This window comes from Pinus tabuliformis, chromosome 7 (genome assembly GCF_031772625.1).
Source record: "Pinus tabuliformis cultivar Carrire ecotype Pingquan chromosome 7, CPIR1, whole genome shotgun sequence".
Taxonomy (NCBI): Eukaryota; Viridiplantae; Streptophyta; class Pinopsida; order Pinales; family Pinaceae; genus Pinus; species Pinus tabuliformis.
The window spans coordinates 396322629-396346492 of NC_142293.1; the positions used below are offsets into that span (position 1 = coordinate 396322629).

Here is a 23864-nt window from a genome sequence, read left to right on the forward strand (position 1 = left end):
CAGGCAAATTAAGTTTTAGTAACGCAGGCATCTAACAAGAACAGCAAATAATTGCAACTGAGAAGATTCTATTGCTATCAAACAGCTGCCGTACAGGAACCATAATCAGCTCAGCTTTACTGAATAACATTTACGAAAGACATTTAATATCCACAGCTTAATATTTCTAAAGCTCATTTATGAAGAACCACTAACTGAAATAAATCGCAATATGCATTCCAGAATAAACCATCAGATGCTAAAAAAGACAAAGTCGTGCAAAATGAAAGTTTTATTATTTTTCATTGAATACTTGCTGGGTAAACCTGCCCACTGTTCGAAAATAAAAGCATTTCTTGCAAGAGTCCTTAAAAAAATGTTGCTCAACATTAAAAAGGGAGACTACAATAATTATTACTCCTTTCTGTAAAGCCGTTTCAAAACAAGCATTCATCAAAGAAACCATCTGTAAACTCTTGCAAAATTTGAGAGGATAAAACAATGACTCCAAATTTCCAATTCATGGTACCATCCCACATGAAAGCAGTGTTGCATATATTAAGCAACTATAGCTCATCCTGAGAAATAAAGACGAAACTTTACTGTGTTAGCAATCATCCATACCAGAGTGAAACTGCAACATTTGTCAATGTCAAGAACATATATATCATAATGACAATCTACTTGGTAGCATGAAGGAAATCTTACATGTTCTTTCTTGTCCTCTTCTTTGTGTTCACTGTCTAATTCCTGCAACAGGCAATCAAAGTAGATATTTTCAATTTCATGAAACAAAAGGCAGCATATATATCATAATAACAATCTACTTGGTAGCATGAAGGAAAGCTTACATGTTCTTTCTTGTCTGCTTCTTTGTGTTCATCGTCTAATTCCTGCAATAAGCAATCAAAGTAGATATATTAAATTTCATGAAAACAAAAGGCACACATTCTTCAAACCTCTGCTGTATAATAAATTTCACAGGTCTAGTGATCCGGGATTTGGCAATCCCTTAGTGTGTCTCTGATCTAGATTTTCCATTTGCATCATTTGGAGTAGCACATACCAGCACCCCTTATATTAATCAACCTGGTGAGATGGCCTATCACCCTAGTGTATGAACCACTTTGAATGTTATTGCATTCATTGCATTTTCATTTGTATGAATGACCCTTCAAATTTTTTGTTAAGAATTTCTACACACTGCCATAGATCTTGGGTCTTTATTCACAATAGAATCATGTGGTACATTTGCCCCCACTCTGTTGTGATGGTTCTATGTCTATAATACTATGTACATGGGAAAAGTTCAAATTGATGTAAGCAAAATAAAGCATATGTTGTTATGACTAGTAATATTATTATGATTTATGTGGCTCTCAAACAAAAATCAATGCCACAAAAAACAGCCAACATAATCAAATATAGATACTACAATCCCTACATACTACATCATCAAATAACGTTGATCAAGTATACCTTACAACATATCATGGCAATCCCTAGTACCTACAGACTACAATACCTCTCATGGTTTAACCTAATTCAACAAATAATATAGAGAAGTAACGATACAAACAAACAAAGACACACATAGTACATCATTGTACAGTTCTAAACTCCTAATAAAATCATAAAATATAAAATGTAGGGCTAACACTCACAGCCTAACAATAACATAGGCAATGGGATCAAGGTTATTGTTTACAATGTACATATAAAATCCAAATGAGGCTTTTTCTGAGGAATTTGAATTAACCTGTCAACAAATTACCTAATGGAGCTCTTCAATGCATGGAGGACTCTTTCTCGATTCGTGAATTTGTGGAGGAACAAGAGATCCAAAACATCACATTTTTGTTTTAACTTTGTCTATACATCCATCTGGTTATGTATGATCTTGCAGTTGTTACAGTCTTGTTTGTATAGTTGTGATTATGTCGTGCTTGTGTATGATCTTAACAAGGACATATTAGACATTCTGGAAGCATGTTAAGTTTTGGTATCCTTTTGGTTCAGGGACTCTCGAGATGCTAGAAGCACGTGGTTTTTTGGCTAGGGGAGATGTAAATTGGAATTCTAAAGATATGTTTGATGTCCCCATGAACAAATATATGTATAATATGAAGTTTTTTTCAATGACAAAATTCCAAACGAGGGTTAAGAATAAGGGTGTTATATGAGGTATCCTGGATGGGGTGATAGGGAGGGGACAGGTTGGGGTGGGAAGTTGCATGGCTGCTGCCCGCCAAGGACGAGTGTTGGCAGACATGGCACAGCACCCCCCATTACGTTAACGATGTAAACAGGACTGTGACTGCCCAATGCCATCACATTATACAATGAGCTCAGGCATTCATCAACACAGGTGGTATTTAAAATTTTAACATCACAAATATGGATTATCATATTTGTTAATAACGAGAGTCGAGGAGGCTTGCAAGTGAGGGGTTTGCATGGCTGCTGCCCGACAAGGACAACCGTTGGCAGACATGGCACAGCACCCCCTGTTACATTAACAATCGTTCAGTAAACAGGACTGCCATCACATTTACACATTATACAATGAGCTCGGGCATTCATCAACACAGGTGGTATTTAATGTCACAATGATGGATTATCATATAAGTGGTTAATGCTGAGAGTGGAGGCTTGCAATCGCACTGTCTGGAGTCATTATAGTCACAAGTTTCAATGGTAAATGCTCATTACACGAGCTGAGGGACGCCATGCCCAAGTACCATAGCAATAATGTATGAGCTTGGAGGCAATTCACAGGACAGGGTTCAAAAAAGCTGGGAGATATGGCCACTCATGGCCTTTGGCTCCCACTTACAGTATTTTTGGTAGATTGGGAGTAAGGCTTTTCACAACTTTTATCTTCTATCATTTATGCAGGCTTCCTCTTGTTGTTTCTCTATTAAGCAGGTCTTGCTCCTGCTTTTTCTGCTAATTTCTTCTCCTGTTAATTGGTGTTCTCCATGTCCTAGACCTTCAAAGTATTTTCAAGCTTCAAGTCCTCTCCCTGGTCAAGAATGCTCCTAAATTTCAGCTTTTCTCTGGCCCTTCTACTTGCTTCTGAGTGCAAAGCCTCCCTGAAGAAACAGTTAATTGCTTCAAGTTTCTTGACTCTCCTATTGCACCCCTTCTGGTCCCAACTTCTAATCCTGTCACCACTCCTCCTGGAAGCCCATCTCTACAGCAAGTAACAACCTTGGATAATATTTTCTTAGTCATCATGCCGAGACAGTGTCCACAAGCTTGTCATGGAGTAGCATACTATAGGCATGTGGAGAACTCTACACCTTGTAACAGACAAAATCCTATACTAGTCGCCATAGGGCCAACATGCCACTACAGTGGCAAGATGAAATTGCCAGTGCAAAGAGGGTCATCACTAGAGAGAGAGGCTGCCTCTCAAAAATATAGATATAACCGGTGAAATTTCAAATTGGGTCCCGGACGTTGGTCACACCCAAGCGAGGTTTAACTAGTATATGTACACCATTCACATATACTGGCATCTCAAGATGCTGCTAGGACAAGTATTGGTAGATCGGAACATAGCTTGCGATGAAATATTATTGATGTTTGATGACCTTCAACTCAAAATGAAAGGGATGGGCAGTCAACTGCAGCATATCGATTCTCCTCTAGGTCTTCCGCCTGATCCAAGCTACTCACCAAGGAGCAACAAAGAACCAATCGTTGTGGAAGAATCAGACTCCCCCAACACTAGATGACAACCTCGATACACTCCTCATTAGCTCATTTTCATTTTTGGTATTTTCCTTTTCAGTCTCTAGATGTTTTAGAAGGCCACATGCCACCAGCTAGTTATTTTTTGGTTTCAAACTCTCAGGACATTCTCAACTTTTAGATGCTTAAACAACTCTGGTTTTTTCACTGGTCTAGTTTAGTTGTTTTTTGGTTTCGAACTCTCCGGACATTCTCAACTTTTGGATGCTTAAACAACTCTAGTTTTTTCACTGGTCTAATTTCCCCAATGGCAAACCAGAGTATGTATTTTTTTATCAGACCTAAGTAATGGAATATTTTGCTTTCATAAAAGGTGTTCCAAGTTAATAACTTATAATAGTGTAATTATAGGAAAAGAAAGCATGCATTAAAATTTTACATTTTGAAGTTTGAAACCTTCTAGTCTTTAGATTCGATGGTAAAAGTAAGTTGTATTTAGCATTTATCAGGTTACTAAAACTAAAATACTACCGACTCTTAAACAGTATATTCTAAAATTTTACGATACATCATATAACTTACATCTGCATCCTCGTCATCAGATTTTTCCTCCTCCTGAAACACATTTGGAATAAACATCAGCATCATTGAAATTATGGACTGGTAAATCAACTGAATATTTTTTTAGATGAGAAAGTCACATCAGCGCAACCAAGTTTTTAAGCAGATTTTTCATAAGACATGAATATTTCACATTCTGTAAAGGTGGCATGACACCAAAATTAAGGTATTCACCAATAAACTAGGTAATGCATTGTTAAAAGCCATAAACTTAAAGAAAACAAAATTGATTATCCTAAATAAAAGACCTTAGAATGGTAATATAAAAGTAGAGGAGTGAGGAAATCTGAGAAAAACTGACAATGGCCTGAGCAAGAAAAAATTGCAGGAGTTTTCAAAGGAAAGAGGAAGCATGATGATAATTAGGTGAAGAGTGGATAATACACTGGGACCAACATACTGTTGGTAAAAATAAAAAAGGGTGTGAAATTTTTTTAATAAAAATATGGATACGAAGGATATCTAGTGAAAATATGGGGCCTTTTAATTGGAAATGTGTATTGGGAGGGGGTCAACAAACGATTCTGTGAAATAGAAAAGGAATTCAGGGTATTTTTTATTATCAAACCTCTCTGTGTTTTAGTAATATGACCATCTGAATCTGGCAAATGGTACTGTTTTAAACACTCCTCACCATTTAGAACAAACAGGCATGATCTACTTATGCAACCCTCAATAATGCTTGACAACATAACCTCCATATTCTTTCAATGTAAAGAACAACCAACTCCTACACAGTAAATCCTTATATTTTACAATAGCAACATGGAACTTACATCTGTATCCTCCTCATCATCAGACTCTTTCTCTTTCTCCTGAAACATTTTTGGAGTAAACATTAGCGTCATTTAAATTACAGACTATTAAGTCAACAAAAAATAGACCTTAGCACAGTAAAATAAAAATAGCTATTACCTCCTCTTCTTTCTTTTTCTCTGCCTCGTCAAAGGCTTCCTTTTCGGCCTGGAAAAAAGTCAATAATGAAATCATCAGAAATGTTGATTACCAGTACTAGGAGGGCGAAGAAAAAAAATAAGAGATAGGAACCTCCAGTTAAACATAATCAACTCACATCCTTGTGTTTGGCCCATGTTTCCTCTGCTAACTTCTTGGCATATTCAGGATCATCAGAGATTAAAATGTTATCAAATAATGTTCCTGACTTGACCTGTGGTAACAGCAGGGACACACTTATTAAGTGGAAGAAGAAACTAGCAAAAGATTCATTACTTAGTGAAAGTGGTGAAAGTAACAACATAACAAATCAATTGGATCTGTAGATTGGGTGGTTGGGAGGAATGCTTGTTATCCTCCCTACCCAGGTTCAATGCCCACAAGAGACATGTTGAGCTCTTAATGAGTATATTGTTGTAAATTTGTAATGACTCTGAGCCTGTTGATCAGCCTTTTACCCTGACGAATATAGGGTTTACCCTGGGTACCTCATTAAAATGAGGGGAGGTACTCGAGGTTTTCCCCTGGGTATTGTAACTTCGAAAAAAAAAAGGTAACAAAATAACAAATGAATACATGCATACCTGCCATAACTCGATTCCTAGATATTTGAGATTGGGAAAAACATAGAGCTCTGGATCATCCTTGAAATCTAATTGAGGACAAGTTGTGTCAGATCAAAAAAAAAGGATAAATACAAGATTAAAAAAACAGGACAGTGAAGAATAAAAAACACTGAAAAAAATGCTGAAACACAGAATTATCCTTTGATTAGAAGGAAACTGTACCAGGATTGTCAATCATTGGAGCCTTCCATTTACCCTTGTAGTTAGGATTCTTAATTTTCTGTCCATAATTTCAGGCAAATCATAAAAAACTACAACCTTGACAGAGATAAAGGACTGAAAAAGCAACAATAATAAACAGGCTAATGATAACAACAATCAAATTATCAATAGACCATGATTTCCCTTCACATACCTTAGGATTCCATGGTCCTTTATATTCTGGATTTGCAATAGTTGGAGCTGTCCACTCACCATCCTCCTCGTCATTCCAATCCTCTGGCTGCAGAGCATAAATCAGATCATTAGACATAGACCTGGGTGATGGAAGACATTGTCGGTACAAGATTTTTAGACGAAAGTCTGTTTTTCTAGGGCTGACTTCACCTGTTTTTTTAGGGCAGACCTAGGAATGCATTGAGCATGAGTTTACAAAAATTAATATTCTACCCAAAAACACAAAGTGGAAGCAGAAAGCAACTTGGACAAAAAGATACATACAAAACAAAGTTGGACTCTTACATGACATGTCATCAATTACAATTACTCGATTCAGTGATTACCTTAGTGGCATCTGGATCAGGTATTTCCTTTGGAATGTCATCATATCCCTGCACACACACGAGTAAAAACCATAAATCATTGATTACACGAAACCATCCAAGTTATAAATATTTTCAAGCAACTATATACTGTAAGTAATGGTAGCCATAAAACACTGGTGATATCATTTGAAGATGTTAAAATAATAGCCCATCATTCTTCACTATACCTCAGGTTTCTTGTCTTCTGGATCAGGAATGTATTCCTTATCATCCCAATCCTCAGGCTGTGCACACATACATAAAGATCCTCCATTAGGTAAACATTGCTGAAGTTTAGGGTACCTTTGACATAAAACCCCAGGTAAGAGATTCATACCTTTTTGGCATTAGGGTCCTTGATTGTTTTTGCTGGCAACAAGTCCCAATCCTTGTACAAACTCCCAGACTGTTTGTCCTTGTTGTCAATGAGGATGCTATATGTAGCATCTGGTCGAAGAATGAAAGTATAAACATGACTAAGCTGATCTGTTTCACAAGGGACATCTTTTTTGATAGGATGGTTCTTCCCTTTATATGACAGAATGGTATGAACCTTCTTAGTGCTGTAACCGCAAATGTCTGGTCCAAACATAATACTGCCATCACAAGTTCACATGTTACCAGCTATTGGCATCATAAAACAGCATTAGAACCTCATAATTCTGAAATCATAATCTACACAAAAGTTGAAAGCCACTTAATAACACAAATTGAAATTTTGAAACCATAAACCATATATCACCTATAAGGTGTCTCTCCACTGAAATTCTTCTGGTCAATTTCACCACTTAACAACTTTACATAGCCACCACCACAATCAAGTTTTTGTTCATGCTTGACAGAAAACTGAAGAACAAGGGTCTTATCCTTGTTGCTAAATTCAGGGTACGCAGCTGAGATGGCAAAAAATCTATAGTCTGTATGTGTTTGGATGCCTGCATTAACCACACATAGTGAGGACAATAAAAACATAAATACTACAAACTCATGAATCTTAATGTTTTTGGAAACCAGATGATATACAAACAACACTAAGCATTGCTATTTAATAGATACAAAATTCTAATAACTGCATGTGTACAGGTCCCAGTATCCACTGTTTGATGATTGGTTTTATAAAAAATAAGTATAAACAAAATAAAAAACGTGTACACACCCTTGTCATTTGGATCCCCGTTCCATTTCCCTGCTGTGTGCACCCAATCTCCAGCCAAGCTTTCATCCTTTTTCCAATCAGATTGCACCCAACGACTTTCCCAGCTATCTTTATTTGTAAAGTAAGAAAAATGTTAGCAAGTTTCAATACAAAATCATCAGCCCAATGCCAATAAATCGTAAATGAAATAAAAGCATAAAACACATGTAGCAGCCAGTGAAGACAACCACAACAAAACTGTCTCACCCATATTCTCACAAAATGCAATAGAATGATCACTAAAATAACATCAGATTTAAATAATGGACATAATTCAATCGCAGATCAATAATCTAATATTCTGGACCAAAAGTCGATTTCCAGGCTAGGGAGCAATTCTTAAAGTCAGCTTGAAGAACCACTGAAGGTCAGGTTGGCAGAAGTTAGGGAATTTATCCAGCCCAGGGGCCAATACAAGGCCCTTCAGAGGCAGAATTTTTTTTCTCGAGGTATTGCAAAGTTTATGCAACACTGCATGATCGCCCATTTTAAGGTGAGGCAAAACTTACAAATCTTCAGGGTCATTAGGCATTCAACTCCCTGAAACCCATCATCTGGGGATGTCAAACACATAACATGCTTACAATCTTGTTTTTCATATTGGAAGTCACGCCTACGATATTCAATCCTTACATTCCCAGTGATCCAGTTGCCCAGGTGTAGGGGCTTAGGGAATAAGCAAGTCAGTCAGGGGAATCCCAAGGTTAGAAAGGGGACGATGCTTTTTGCAGACAAGTGTGGTGATATGGCATACTGACACATTACAAATAAGTGCACACTGACACGCACCCACACTTATATTACAGAACAATGTACACAGCATAAATAACCAGATAATTAGATCAACGTCACACCAAAGGTGCTCAACTCATATTACAATTTCAAATAGAGTATCAATGCATATATACAGTGTTGCAAAGGATTTTAAACTGCTAGCTCAAGAGTGTAGTAGAATAAACTCGTTGGGCTATGAGAGTGGAGATGTGCTACAAGTGCCAAGTCCTTGCAAAGGGTTGTAAATGTGATGATGAAGTCTAATTGATGTCAATGCTCAAGACTGAAGTACAAGAGAGAGCCTATTTGGTTCAAAGCTGGTCAAGTCCTTCAGGGTTACCAGCCCCTATTCTGGCGAGTGGTTGGGCTGCCCTCCATCTAGACATTCTGGGGCAGAGGGGGAGATCCGGTCACGTTTTCCTTAAGAAAGACAAAAGAAAGCCTGCGTACAAGGGACCCAAACCAGAGAGGAGGGTGAATACAATACGAAGGGAAATATTAATAGAGAAACCCTAGCCAGGGAGGAGGGTGAATACAATATATAGGAAAATATTTACAGATATAGAACGGGCCAGTAGTTAGGACAGTTAGTATAGATAGGAGGTTCAATTACATTGAAATCATTTGTTTAGCTTCTAATATTGATGCAACAAGGATATAACTTCTGCATCAGAAATAGTACAGTCGAGTCAGTTGACCCACAATGTTGGTCTAAGAAAACAAATGCCGGTCAGGGTTGATGTTGATGTCAATTTACCATACATCAATGTCAACGTCAATGTTGTTATGTTGACCATCCCTTTCCTTGCATAGTTCGGTGTATTCCTTGCTCTCTGCAATCTCATTGTTGCACTGACACAATTTGCATTCTGAGTCCTGTGGTTTCCTGGTTTCACCAACCTAAAAATGTCACTTGCATCAAGTTGTGGCTGACCTGCAACAGGTGAATTGTGGCCTACTCCATAAAGCAAATCTTAGTCATTTCGGAAGTTGCAACAGAAGTGCATCACTCCAAGTACCAAATTTTTATTGAGAGAATCAATGATAAATCTCATTTGCAAAGTGATTCTGAAGTCGTTTGAAAACACCATCCTAAATCATAACAAACAAAAACTCAAATGCAGATAGCCATTGGCCAAGCGCTGAAGCAGTGGGGAAACGGATCAAACATCAAATGAGGCAAAGATTGTCTAGTAAGGCTTTAGCCAGAAGTTTTTTTCATGTGTCTTTTATGACACTAGGAAAGAGAAATTTCAACCCAGACAATATGACGTGGTTCTCAGAAAATGCAGGTCTCTCAGAAAATGCAGGTCTAGTATAAAGCGTTGGTTTCCAGAATGAATGTAGGTCTGTCATAAAACAGTGTTTTCTGGGTTAAGTCAACTAAAAATGCCACTTCATTAAGTTGTGGCTGACCTGCAGCAAGTGAATTATGGTCTACTCCATAAAGCAAATCTCACAGTCATTTAGGTAAACTACGAAGTAGACCTGTTGCAACAGATGTGCAGCACTCCAAGAAATTTGTGAAGTGAATCTGAAGTCGGTTGAAAACACCATCCTAAATCATAACGAACAAAAACTCATATGCAAGTTTCACAGCCTATGCCCATTGGCCAAGTGCTGAAGCAGAGAAAAATGGATCAATACTCAAATGGGGCAAAGATTGTCTAGTAAGGCTTTTGCCAGATTTTTTTTTTTCATCATGTGTCTTTTACGACACATGAAAAGAGAAATTTGACCCAAGACAATATACCGTGGTTCTCAGGAAATGCAGGTCTATTATAAAACGGTGGCTTCCAGAATGAATGTAGGTCTATCATAAAACAGTGTTTCCAAAATGCATGCGGTTCTAACATAAAACAGTGTGTCCAGAATGAATGCGGTTCTAACATGAAAAAGTGATTACGGAATGAATGCAGTTCTAACATAAAACAGTGGTTTCCAGAATTTAATTTGGCCACAATTCCAATCTCAGCCAATTCAGTGTGGGTAAAGATCATCAAAACCCGCATCCATTTCTAGGTGGAAGCCTTTTGAAAGAACATGAAACTGTTATGGCACAAGGGTTGAAGAAGCCTTGTCTACCTATGCCAAAATTTTCATGAAGATACATCTAAGCAAGAACTCGCCAAAATCTAATAATGCTCAACCTACAAGCAACACGGTGGCTGCAACCTTTGGCTTTAGAAAAACACAGCATTCCAGTGTCAAGACTGTCAGGTTTTTGAATACCTTATAGAGGCTTCTCCAAAGTAGACAAACCAAGTGGTGAATCTCAAGAAACCCCCCACAACTACCTCAGCTAAGGAGGACGAGGATTTTCGGCGACTTCAGTATTGATGAACAAAAACATCTGAGAAGAAAACCTGAAAAATGGGGACGCCAAAAGCTAAAACAATCGAGAATAGAGAGGCACCGTTGGAAATGGGACAACAGTCTAGACCAGGAATTATGGGCTCCTTGGCACATTATGCTACAAACAACCACCCTAACTCAAAGGAGCCCAAAGCTTACACAGTTCCTCATTTCTCTCCAAGTTACCACCCCTTTTCAAAGAGCGTTCGTGATTAGCAATGATACCAGACATGGACTTGAAGATTTACTCACTGAAGTCAAAGATTAAGAGTTGACTAGAACTAGGTAACTCAGGATTTCCTTGGAAATTAAAAAATAAAATACAATGTCCATATAATGCGAATTTTCAGTAGTAATTAATTTCAGAAGTACATATATGATTACTACATACAACAAAACACCATGGATCTGAACAGTCAACAGGTTTGTTGATTATCTACTATGAAATCTAGTCAGAAAAGGCAGGCAAAATGAGTGTTTGATTTTCCAGTGTCTTTTATGGAGAAACAACGGATTCTGAATCTCCAGCCAGACTTGCCGTATCAATGTGACTAATGAAATGCTCTCAATAAAGCAGAGATAAACAGGACAGAGAAAAAAAAACTTAAATAGAGAAACAAGGGAGAGTCGTGCAACTTTAGAATCACCCAACCAAAAAGGCTCTGAGCCTTATTACCTTCTTTAATTTATGTATATCGGTTCCGTTACTTCGAATCAATTACATTCAGCAATTAATAATTTTCTTTAATGTGTTGGAGGATCTTTTTACATGCTGTCAATAAGATCAGCCACATGCAAAATTTAGTTTGCCTTCTTATGTGAGAAATATTCCTGAACAAGCCTGCACTATTCCAAGCAACTCAATATGACTAGGACTCAAAAGAGGGGTCTTGTGACACCCGTCATCAGCTCAACAGGGAAGATCTACAATCAAACTTAAAGCTATTCCGGGAAATCTTTCACTATTCCAAGCAACTCAATATGACTAGGACTCAAAAGAGGGGTCTTGTGACACCCGTCATCAGCTCAACAGGGAAGATCTACAATCAAACTTAAAGCTATTCCGGGAAATCTTTCACAATTTGAAAGATTTGACCGCCAATCGATCACCTGGAACTTAAATCGTACAATTAAAGCTTCTCCATTACCTTAGATCTATTTTAGACCTACTACCATCGCATTAAATTGTCGACAGCCTCTTCGGTTTCTAGATCACATTAATAGCAAAATATTTGTTTTTGGGGATCTGCATTTTGGCATGCAGCCAAAAGCAGAATTTTGTAGTGATCTACACCAAGGCATTTTATTTTTAATGTTCTGTGGCTATTTCATTGGCAGTTTCTCGCTTTCCCCATGAATTACACTTAGACCGCAGGCAGTTAGCAAAAAGCTTCAGTTGTTGTACCATAAATGGCAAATCCGGGAATTTTATTTAGGTATAGTGCAATATTTTAACCCTGATTTAAAAAGAACCCGAGCTTCGACTACAGAAACAAGAACTTCATATATCAAAGCGTAGATTATATGAATTTTGACCAATCTTTACCCACATTTCCGCACTCTCAGAGCTTTTGCGAAGCTCAAATTTGAGGATGAGATCATTTCATCTAAACTTGCAACTTTAACCTTTTATTTAAGAAAAAATGAACTTCTTGTACAGAAACTCAGGCTTCAAGTATTAAAGCGTAGATTTATACTATTTTTAACCATTCTTTAAACACATTTCAGCATTCCTCAAAGCATATGCAAAGCCAATTTTGAGTATGAGATCACTCTCACGTAACTTTAACTGTGCAAGCTAAACTAGCATAAGTATGACTCTAAGTTACCAGATCGGGACATTAAAATGCTAATTTAAAGGAAAAAACCGGTGAAAAGACACTGAGATCATGTAAGCTAGTTGAACGCACAAATGTAACCAGAAAATGGTGAGGAAAAGCGTGCTGAGAACATTACCATCGAAACGCTCCTCGAAAAAGACTTCGGCTGAGACGAAAGTAACGAACAGCAGCAGGAACACAGCGTACAAAAGCGATCGTCGGCCTGCCATTTTCAATGGTTACCACACCACTACTGCAGTAGCAAAATGCCTAGCGTTGCACTTAAGTAGAGCAGAATAAATTAAATGATTTTCTATAACATTTGACATCCGCGGTAGAGTAGAAGAGTTCCCGGCTATAATAGTTGGCGTTTACTTATCCAGAAACGTGATTCATGTTTCATGGCGCGAGTGAAGACCGGTGTTCGGTTGTTATTATCGGTTTCATGTGAGAGGGATGCGATGTTTGATTCTTTTCTCTATTTATGGTTTTTTATAATTACATTAAAGATTTCGTATTAAATCTTGTAAGAATGATTTTATTAATAATATGTCATTGTTAAATATTATAAAATTATATTAAGGATGGTATATTCTTGGAGGAATATAGGTGTTAAGAATATTCTTTCTGTTTTTTTTAAAGATGATATATTTGAATTTATATCCTTGGAGGTATGCAGATTTGAATTTGGAAAATAAATTTTATATTTAGTTTATTAAGTTTACAATTTTAAATATAAATTATATATATTTTAATAAGCTTAAATTATTATGCAGAGAGATTTTTTTATTTTATAAATAAATAAATCTTATAATTCAATTTTATATATGGTTGACTATAATTTTAAAAATAAATTATTATTAATTTTCTTTTTTTCAGCACCAAAGAAAAGCTATATAGTTATATTATGTGTATCCAAAACCAATAAATACAGAGAGATATGGGGCCATCTGATCAATAAAAAGAAGAGATGTCACAAGATCTCCTGGAGGATGGGAAGATGTATCTTATGAGGGAAATATTGTATAATAGACATATCTACATATCGGATTCCTAAATAACAGTAACCATTGAGCCAATGTTACGGTTGAAGAAAAAAACATATAATAGGACAAAAGGATGGGTAGCATAATAATTCAGAGAGATATGGGGCCATCTAATCAATAAAAAGAAGAGATGTCACAAGATCCCCTGGAGGATGGGAAGATGTATCCTATGAGGGAAATATTGTATAATAGACATATCTACATATCGGATTCCTAAATAACAGTAACCATTGAGCCAATATTACGGTTGAAGAAAAAAACATATAATAGGACAAAAAGATGGGTAGCATAATTCATACATTTGATTACACAAAATAAAGAATTATGTACCGAGCATAAGAAAATCTTTGATCTGGTAGGAGATGTTGTCCACTATGACCTGCATCCTCCATAATCCTTGTGGTGCTGAAAGCCGCTGCTTTGACAAAGCATCAGCTTTCCTATTTTTAAGTATCATGATTATTTTTAGTTTGGATCCCTAATGTAACAAGGAAAGTAAGAGGGAACCATGACATTTTAGGTATAGCTCGTCACTTCAAAATTGTGTAAAATAGTAGAAAGTATTTTGGAATACAATTAATGGGTTAAATGTGGTTATTTTAACAAATTTCAAGTGTAGAAATTTTCATCGAAGTATAAAGTTGTATAGATAATATTAATCTAAAAGGTGTTAGTTTTTTCCAAATATATATTAGATTGGCCTCCTTGTTAGTCTTCTTGTGTAACATTGTTTTCATAGGATATATTCAAATAAATAAATCAATTTGAAGGGTTATGTTTCAATTTGAAGGTTTTTAATATTGACAAGTTAAAATAAACTATTTCTTTCATATGAAAATAGAAAGAAAAAAATTCATTGGCAATTGAAGACCATCTTTGTCAAAGTTTCAATAGAGCGCTCTTAAACCCAGCAAGAGATACTGTGATGTGTTGATGAAATGTAAAAGTAGATGAGGAAGTTGATCTACAAGGTAATGATTCTAGCAAAAAATGTTGTAGACCTAGAGTTATTTACCTTCGAAGAGGAGGATGACATACATTATACCATTCAAGTGGTTTCTCTATCTATATAGATGACTTTCCTTTCTTTTTTGCTATATATGTTAGTAGCAACATTGGTGCACTCTTAGGTGTTGATAGGTTGTTGCAATCCTAGGTGTTGATCTTTTTGGTTTTATCATCAAGTTTACATTGTTTAAATGGATAAAAGTTTTGTTGCTATGCTACTGATCTCGGTTCCCAAGTGGCATGCCAATAAGCATAAAGTATGATGTATGTTTCTTTATGAATGAGTAATACAAATGCTTCCTAAATTATGAAAAAAAATAAAATAAAAATAAAAAAACATGTGTACTTCATAGATCATACCACCTATTGTGTCAAGTTTGTAGACTAGATAAAAACTCTACACTTAAACAAATCTAGATAAGTTGCAGTTCAAAATTGATTCACTAGTATTACAATCTACATAGGAATCATATGGAAGGAATTTAATAAGATTATTCAGTTACACTCTATATAGGAATCATATGTAGGAAGTTCAATTAGGCCATTTATTTATAATTTATATGAGAACCATATGGAGGGAATTCAATAAGAACATTTACTCTTTCATCTCCTGGGCACCATTCCTCAAATACAATGAAACTATTCTTCTTCATTATAGGCTCTTATAGGATAAATAGTCCAATTGTTCAAACAATCACAATGAAACTATTCTTCTTTATTATATGTCCTTATAGGATAAATAGTCCTATTGTTCAAACAATTGCAATGAATTTTTTAAAGATAGTCAAAATATAGCATTATTTTATAGATACCACTACAATATCTAAAAAAAAAAAAAACAACAACAACAACAATTATTTAAAACCTCTAATGACACATTTTTCTATAAGAGAATTATAACTTACAAGAATATTTAGTCATTTGGATTATAAGCCTAATAATTGGTACACATGTACATTATGATGCACAACACCCTATGCAGAAGAACATAGAAATAATGTTATTTTTTGTCAAGCAAACATGCATTGAATCAATTTTGATACATGGTGTCCATTGTCGTGCCTTCATAGTAATAGGTATAATGAAGAGAGGCAAGTAATATTCATAAATCTAAGCAAGAAAAGCAAGTATTAAATGCAAGCAAGCAAATAAGTAGTAAATACAAGTGGAGAAGGTAGTAAGAAGATTTATAGGGGGAGCCATGATCCAAGTGGATATTGGTTGCCACCTACCTATTCCACCTAGACCTCTAGTCGGTTTCATTTGTTTCCTTGTTTGTTGCAGCATTTACTATATATAGCAGTTTTTCAGGTCCTAAACTTCCAAAGCAGTTTTGACCCCCTAAATGGCATTTTTTGAGGTCGACAGCAAGCCTGTAGCCATAGGTAATATGGCTATGTGCATGTGTCAAATCTTGTAGTACTCGAAGAGATATTTCCGACGAGGTATTGTACGCACCAAATGGAGATAATATGACCAAGTTATAACCTCGAGAAGTTGGTTGCCCAACTAACCCCAACGTGGCCCACAAACTCCTGGTGTTCCATCTCCTAGGGTTAGGGTTTTGGTTTTTTAGGGTTTTCCCTTGTTGTTCAATAATAAATAGGCCCTTGAGCCTCATTGTAACATAGTTCAAAGGCATGTAGCCGCAACATCTATTCTTAGAGATAAGCTACCATCGTCCGAGCTAGTTTATTTCCATTTTGTTTGTAAGCTTATTTCAGTGTTTTATATTAATGAAATGAAGTGTTATTTCTGTTGCATCTCTGTATTTATGGTTATATCTATAATTTGTTGCATTCTTGTTTAAATTCGGATCAAGCCATGGAAGATTGGTAAGTACCATCTATAAGTCTTACTAGCAAGAACATGTGGAGTTGATTCTATTTGGAATGTTTCTCCTTTGTGGGTTGCAAAAGGATTCACCATGGCCAAAGCTTTTGATTTTTAATTCTCACTAGTAAGATATAATTTTAACAAGGGCTACATAGTAGCTAGTACTTGTCGCTTAGGTTAAATATAGCTTAATTAAACTAAAAAATAGTAAAGACATAAAGATTTCATCACAAAATATAAAACAAATAATAAAATATTGTATTGTTGAATGCCATTACCAAAAATTAAATAATATTATTAACTAATATTGTTTATATTAACATGTATACACTTTAATATATATGTTTATTTTACATATATATATATATATATATATAATTAAATTTATTAAAATATGTTTTAATATAATAATAAGTCATCTTAAATTGAAAATATGGAGAAAAACTATAATTTATGAAAATGGAAATAATAGAAAAGGGAAAAAAATCAATAAAAAAGAAATAAAACTAAAAACAAAAAAAATAGTAACTAATAGAAATGGAAGTTACTAAACAACCCATAATAAGACCTCAACCAATCACCTTATAAATAAATAAATTTAAATATTAATCATAAATAACAAAAATCGAATGCCAATGTTAAATTATGGATAAGCAACATAAAGTTTTGCTCTAAGGAGTAAAGGCAATGTGTAATAGGTATAATAAATAGTTGTACATACATGCATGAACTCCATAGCAATAGGGTTCTATTGTATGAAAAGGATAATGTTTCTTTTTTGGAATTATCATGATATGGGGAAAATTGTTAACATTCTTCTTTTTAATTTTCATGGTATATAGAAAAATGACTAATAAAGAAAAAACCATAAAAATAATGACAAGTAGAACATATTATGAAAAGTTTCCTTACCCTTCAATTGACAAAATCAAAATTAATTTTCATTTCAAATTTGACAAGTAATTTTTCTATCTTAATTTTCATTTGCATAGGAAAAAAATTTATGTCCTTCTATGACAAGCTAGAGAGCTCTTGAAGGGCAATGACAACTTATAACCTAAGATATATTGAGAGATATCAAATCCTTCAAAGTACATTTTTTTCTTTTTTCTTTTTTCTTTTATGGTGCAAAAACTTATACAAATATTTGCACCTTAAAATATTTGATTCCTACAAATGCTTAATGGATTTACAGTTAATATTATTATTATCATCATCAAAATATATTAATTTTTTTAATTATGAAAAGTCACTAATATGTCAATATTTCACTCACTCATTCACTCATGATTAATCTCCTCATGTTATACTATAAAATGCACCACTTAACACAATTGATATAATAAGTGATACTTAATTCACATGTATAATATTGTAATTAGATTCTCAAGTTAGAAGATCAAACAATCTCTCACTTGTATATTGTATCGCTCAGACTATAGAAGAATTCTTGGATCCAAGAATTGATAATGGCAAGTTTGTTCTTACATAGAATGATATAAGCACTTATAAAAGCAAAACCTATTAGTTTTTGTTAATAAATGTGAGATTGTATGGATACAATCTTCATTGTACATTTTGACCAATTGGATCATTTCTTTGTGCATCTCTATACGAATATTCTTTATCAAATACTCGCGTAACCGAATGAGAAATTTTCTCGCCTATGTTATTTTAACCTTTAGTCAAGCATTTGGATTAATGGAGGCTATTAGTGAAACATGGACTTTAGTCATAATGTTTAATGCATCAATTAATATATTCTACTTTCTTTTATGTTTCATATCTCTTTGCATATTTTATCAACTCTATGCACCATGAGGGTGATTGGTCAATATTTATAAAGTTCTCAACATGTATTGGATAGGGTGGAGTCCAGGCAAACTTTAAAGCCATTGAAGATTAGTGTACATGAATAAATAGGAAACATGTAGTGTTTGCAAGAAGACCATACCAAAAAGCAAAAGAATGTCATAAACAACCATTAAAACAATCCTATAGAGACAATCAAGATATTGGCCAATATCTATACCATTATTAGGGATCACTTGTAGAAGGAATTTTGAAGAAGCATTCTTTCAAATCAAATGAATTTCCTTGCAAGAGAGAGTAGTCAATGATAGATATCATCAAAATTTCTTTTACCTTGGATGTATGCATATCCATTATGCATACATCCGAGCAGATCCACTGGAAGGCATCACATCTTGCCGACTTATTAGCAGAGCCTAACTCTGAGGGCGTTGAGGAGAATTGACCTCATGACCTCCCATTAGGGATGTGCTTTAATGACAAGAACTCGACCAATTGAGCTAACCCTCGGGGATTCTCTCAAACTTTCGATTAATGTGGAAGCATTCATCAATTGTTGCCATAAATATTCATATGCATTGCATGGAAAAATATTCAAGAATTTTTTACAATATTGCTCTTGGTTATTAAAAGATAATGTTTTTAATTACTTTTTAGATATAATAATGTTTGTAATAGGGAATATAAATAAGCTTGATGGGTTAGTTTAAGTGCTTGAGTGTTGTGTATTATGAATAAAAGGTTGCAAGGTTGAATTACCAAATCAACTATTTGTGATATGTTGATACTCAACGTCTCTATCAAATTAAGCATACTATAATTCATATTAACAATATACCTCCATTATCATCCATAAAAATTGTGAAGTCTTCAAATATTTTTATACATAAAACAATGTAAACTATGAAACGGGAACTATAAACTCAAAACGGGAACTCTAGCCAAAAAACCCCAAAAAAACATCAAAAACAGTGCTCAAAACGAAAAGTGTGTATACTGGAACGATGTTTTTATTTTTTAGGCGTCAATTTTGAACATGTTTTAAAATTGGCAGTGACTACAAAATTTACTATGAAATTTTCATGCAAAATATAGCTTCAAAATGAAACTGATGACACTGGAACAATGATTTTTTTTTTTTTAGGGTCAATTTTCAGTATTTAAAAAAAATGCTAATAAAACCAAATTTCTATGTGTCAAACAAAGTTGTTTATGCGGGGAAAAAACACACTAATGTTTTTGGTAGAATATCATTTTTCTTTCCTAAGTATAAATTTAACATGTTTTCAACCATAACATGCTAGATACAAAAAAAAATGAAAATTTTTCAACTATAAAAAAAAAAAAAACCATAACATTATGAACAAATTACATCACTAAATGCATTCAAAAGTCATTATTTGTATATTGAATAAAACATATTTTATATCTCTAATTTAATATTGCATTGTAGATATTTTAAACAATAAAATTTATCATACCTAAGACATATAATCCAACAACATAAAAATGCCTCATAACTTCTCATTTAACATCATATGGAAAACATTAATTTTATTTGAAGATACGATGCATACATCAGTTATATAAACTGTCTTAAACAACTATTCAAAATCACTCATGTTTTCTGGCACACCATCAGAATTCACATCTTCAGATGAGTGACTGGATGCTGACGAAGATGTTCCATATTCTTCTCTTTCATCAACTAGTGCCCCATCTGAGTCCACATGCATGCCCAACATTCCAGGTCTCAAAATTCTTCTAGATCTACGACTGGTTTCAGGTGACTCCCATGTCAACACTATTCCTTCTGGTAACAACCTTTTCAGAATCTCTATCGTCTTGAAGCGAAGAGTTCCTCTCTTTGTTAAATTGAAGTCATAAACAAGTATGTCTACATCCTCCAATTTTAATATGTCTGTGCGGCGGCGATTTACATTTGTACCCTTTCTTTTTCTTTTTCCGCCATTTTTTTTGTCAACTACCATCTCTGGCTTATACACACCATTGAATGGGTGTGTATTTGTGGCATACCAATGTACTTCAACACTTGTAACATCCTCATTTTCTGTAAAGACCTTTATAACTTTAGCAACCCAAAATGGATAGCCATTGGGATCTCCATCTGCTAGCACTACAATCATGCAACCCTCCTTAATATCCTGTACTGAACCCCTATAAAGGTCTTCCATGGCTTCACGTTGTGCACGAGATCTTCTGGAACCAATATACATCTCTCTTTCCTCTGCCTGTGAAGAATTAATAATACCTTGAGATTGTTGCTGTTCAACAATGTTTACTTCCTCATGTTCATTCGACACATTATGTGGCAAAATAAATGGATTTTTCAAAGGTATATCTTCATTTATTGTTGTCGAAATGATATCACTTTGATTATTGAAAAACGACTCCCACCAAACAGAATCAGCAATGTCAAAGTACTCATATGTATATCTAATACATTTTTTAATTTCTTCCAGGCAATCAGAATAATTTATAGCCCTGTTCTGTCTACGTGCATTCTGAACTTCACCAACTGATTGTAATAACAATATTTTTGATGCAAATATTGGATGATCTGGAATGAACTTCAAAAATTTCAATCCTGATGACGGTGCCCATTCTGTAGTAGTTGAATACTTCTTGCCCCATATTAGTGTGTTCCCATCAATTTTTTTGATACGAAATTGATGTTGGAAGCTAATGTCATTAAGTTGTTCAATGCATCTCCCCTCACCATATGATCCCAGAATAAACCTTCGCATGTCAATAGTTTCTTCCAACACATCAAAAGTAGGCTCTGGCATGTATGATTTCTTAATACATTCAATTAGTGATGGCAAGCTACCAACTTCCTTCCTCCTCAATGTGACTGAAAAACGGCTGAAGATCTGATCAATATGGTCATGAGTGTGCCCAACAAGAAGGAAACCAACCTTTACCTTCTGAAAAATTCCCAATTCAACAAGCATGTTTAGATATCCAAAAACAACCTGATTTTTGTTTTCACGGCAAGTGTTGTCCAATTGTAGATACAAAACTTCAGGAAGATTACCAGACCAATGAGAAATCACATCATGAATTATAGTTATGGTCAGATTTGCATCATTGTGAATATTTGGAGCTGTGAAGTACACCCTTGGCAACATTTTCCCATTGAAGACCATACAACCGACCAAGTGAAATTGAATAAAGTTTTCCTCCTGTAAATTTTTGGGTGTGCGAACAAAATGTGGTAAAAGTGTTTTCTTCTGGTCCATACCATCAATTATCAAACCCAAAATTTATTCGGATTATCATAGCACTTTTTTCGATGCTTGTACAACTTCTTCCTTTCGTTTGTTTGTTGTTCGCGATGCTCCTGAAGTTGTTTGACAATTAAATCTACACAACATAAAAGAGATTCATCAAGAAATATGTTTTCATAGTTGATGACTATACAATTTTAAAAGTTAAAGTTATAAACGCTTACCTCTTTCTGAGCCTTCACTTTTGTCCCTTTTTGATTTAAGAGAAGCACATGTACTGCAAATCCCCATCCTTGTCTTCTTAGGAATACGGACATTGTTGAATTCTTTCTTCCATACCTTCACAAAATATTGATATGTAATAAACTGGCCATGTCCCTCAGCACCTTCTGCATATTCTTTGTATAAGTTGTAGATTTCTCGTCTTGAAAAATTATCTGGAATATGTATTGTCTCTCCATTTGGCATACACTCTCCATGCTTTGAAAAGAAATCTTTCATCCATGACATTGCAATATTTGATAATGGACCAAAGTGTTTTTTATGACGTACTTCTGAATAAAAAGTGGGATCCTTTTCCAAATTTTCTTGAATTCTCGAGAGATGAAAATTCCCAATCGAATGAAACATTTTGAAACCTTTTCTACAGATAAAAAAAGTCCCAATATGATAATCATAACCTGACAATGTAGATTGCATGCACCCAACTAAATATGAATTTTGCATGCTTTTATTCATTGACAAATATCTCTTCCTGCTTTCTAATGCAAATTTGAAATCCATATGTTTCAAGCAATCTTTTTGGCAACATTCACTTGAAATGAGAGCACTGATAGAACTTCTTCTCGTCAGATATTCTACTCTACCCCTTGTATAACTAGAACAACTTGCATTGATACGAAAAGGCCTGCTCCTACTCCTTGATACAATGTTTCTTGGCAACATCTCCATCATTTGATCATCATTTGTATAAGGCTTTTCATCATCATTAAGAGGAATGTTATCCACACTATGATCAGCTCTGCTTTTCAAATATTGACTTGGAGGATATTCTTCATCTTCTGCTTCTTCAGTGCTACTGTCGTAGTCCTTAGAATTCGGACTGAATGGAAAATCTGACTCGATGTTTAATGGATATTCTTCCTCATATGCATTGCCAGTGCTACTCTCATAGTCCATAGAATTAGGACTACGTTGAAAATGTGACTTACTTATTGAAGATGTTACATCCCGTCCTTTGTCACTGCTACCTTTATACTCATTAGAATTAGGACTAAGTGCATCATCCTGTCCTTCATCACTGCTGCTTTCATAGTCTGCAGAATTAGGACTAAGAGGACACAATGACACTCTATTATTTTGAAATTCATCATCACGCTCTTGATAACTATTGCTCTCATAGTCCGCAGAATTAGGACTAAGTGGACACTGTGGTACTCCAATATTTTGAATTTCATCATCCCACTCTTCATCACTGCTGCTCTCATAGTCCTTAGAATTTGGACTAACTGGACACCGTGACACTCCATGCTTTTGAAAATCAACATCATGCTTTTCATCACTACTGCTCTCATAGTCCTTAGAATTAGGACTCAGTGGACACTTTGACACTCCATACTTTTGAAAATCAACATCATGCTTTTCATCACTGCTGCTCTCATAGTCCTCAGAATTAGGACTAAGTGGACACCGTGACACTCCCTTCTTTTGAACTTCACCATTATGCTTTTCAAAACTGCTGCTCTCATAGTCCTCGGAATTAGGACTAAGTGGACACCGTGACACTCCCTTCTTTTGAACTTCACGATTATGCTCTTCAAAACTGCTGCTCTCATAGTCCTCGGAATTAGGACTAAGTGGACACCGTGACACTCCCTTCTTTTGAACTTCACCATTATGCTCTTCAAAACTGCTGCTCTCATAGTCCTCGGAATTAGGACTAAGTGGACACCGTGACACTCCCTTCTTTTGAACTTCACCATTATGCTCTTCAAAACTGCTGCTCTCATAGTCCTCGGAATTAGGACTAAGTGGACACCGTGACACTCCCTTCTTTTGAACTTCACCATTATGCTCTTCAAAACTGCTGCTCTCATAGTCCTCGGAATTAGGACTAAGTGCACACCGTGACACTCCCTTCTTTTG

General features: G+C 35.1%; 1 protein-coding gene across 1 annotated transcript; it reads right to left on the reverse strand.

Annotated features, from left to right (window-relative positions):
- Positions 1 to 256: 256 nt before the first annotated feature.
- On the reverse strand, positions 257 to 13061 carry LOC149247654 (calreticulin-like). The gene is made up of 16 exons (XM_089458269.1): positions 12903 to 13061; positions 7779 to 7886; positions 7365 to 7557; positions 6960 to 7218; positions 6811 to 6867; positions 6602 to 6649; positions 6235 to 6321; positions 6042 to 6099; positions 5838 to 5905; positions 5372 to 5467; positions 5215 to 5262; positions 5076 to 5114; positions 4261 to 4293; positions 831 to 872; positions 688 to 729; positions 257 to 557 (listed from the first exon to the last, which is right to left on the reverse strand). Exons 1-16 carry the CDS (start codon positions 12994 to 12996, stop codon positions 546 to 548), a joined length of 1284 nt encoding a protein of 427 aa, XP_089314395.1. The 5' UTR covers positions 12997 to 13061; the 3' UTR covers positions 257 to 545.
- Between the last annotated feature and the right edge of the window lie 10803 nt (positions 13062 to 23864).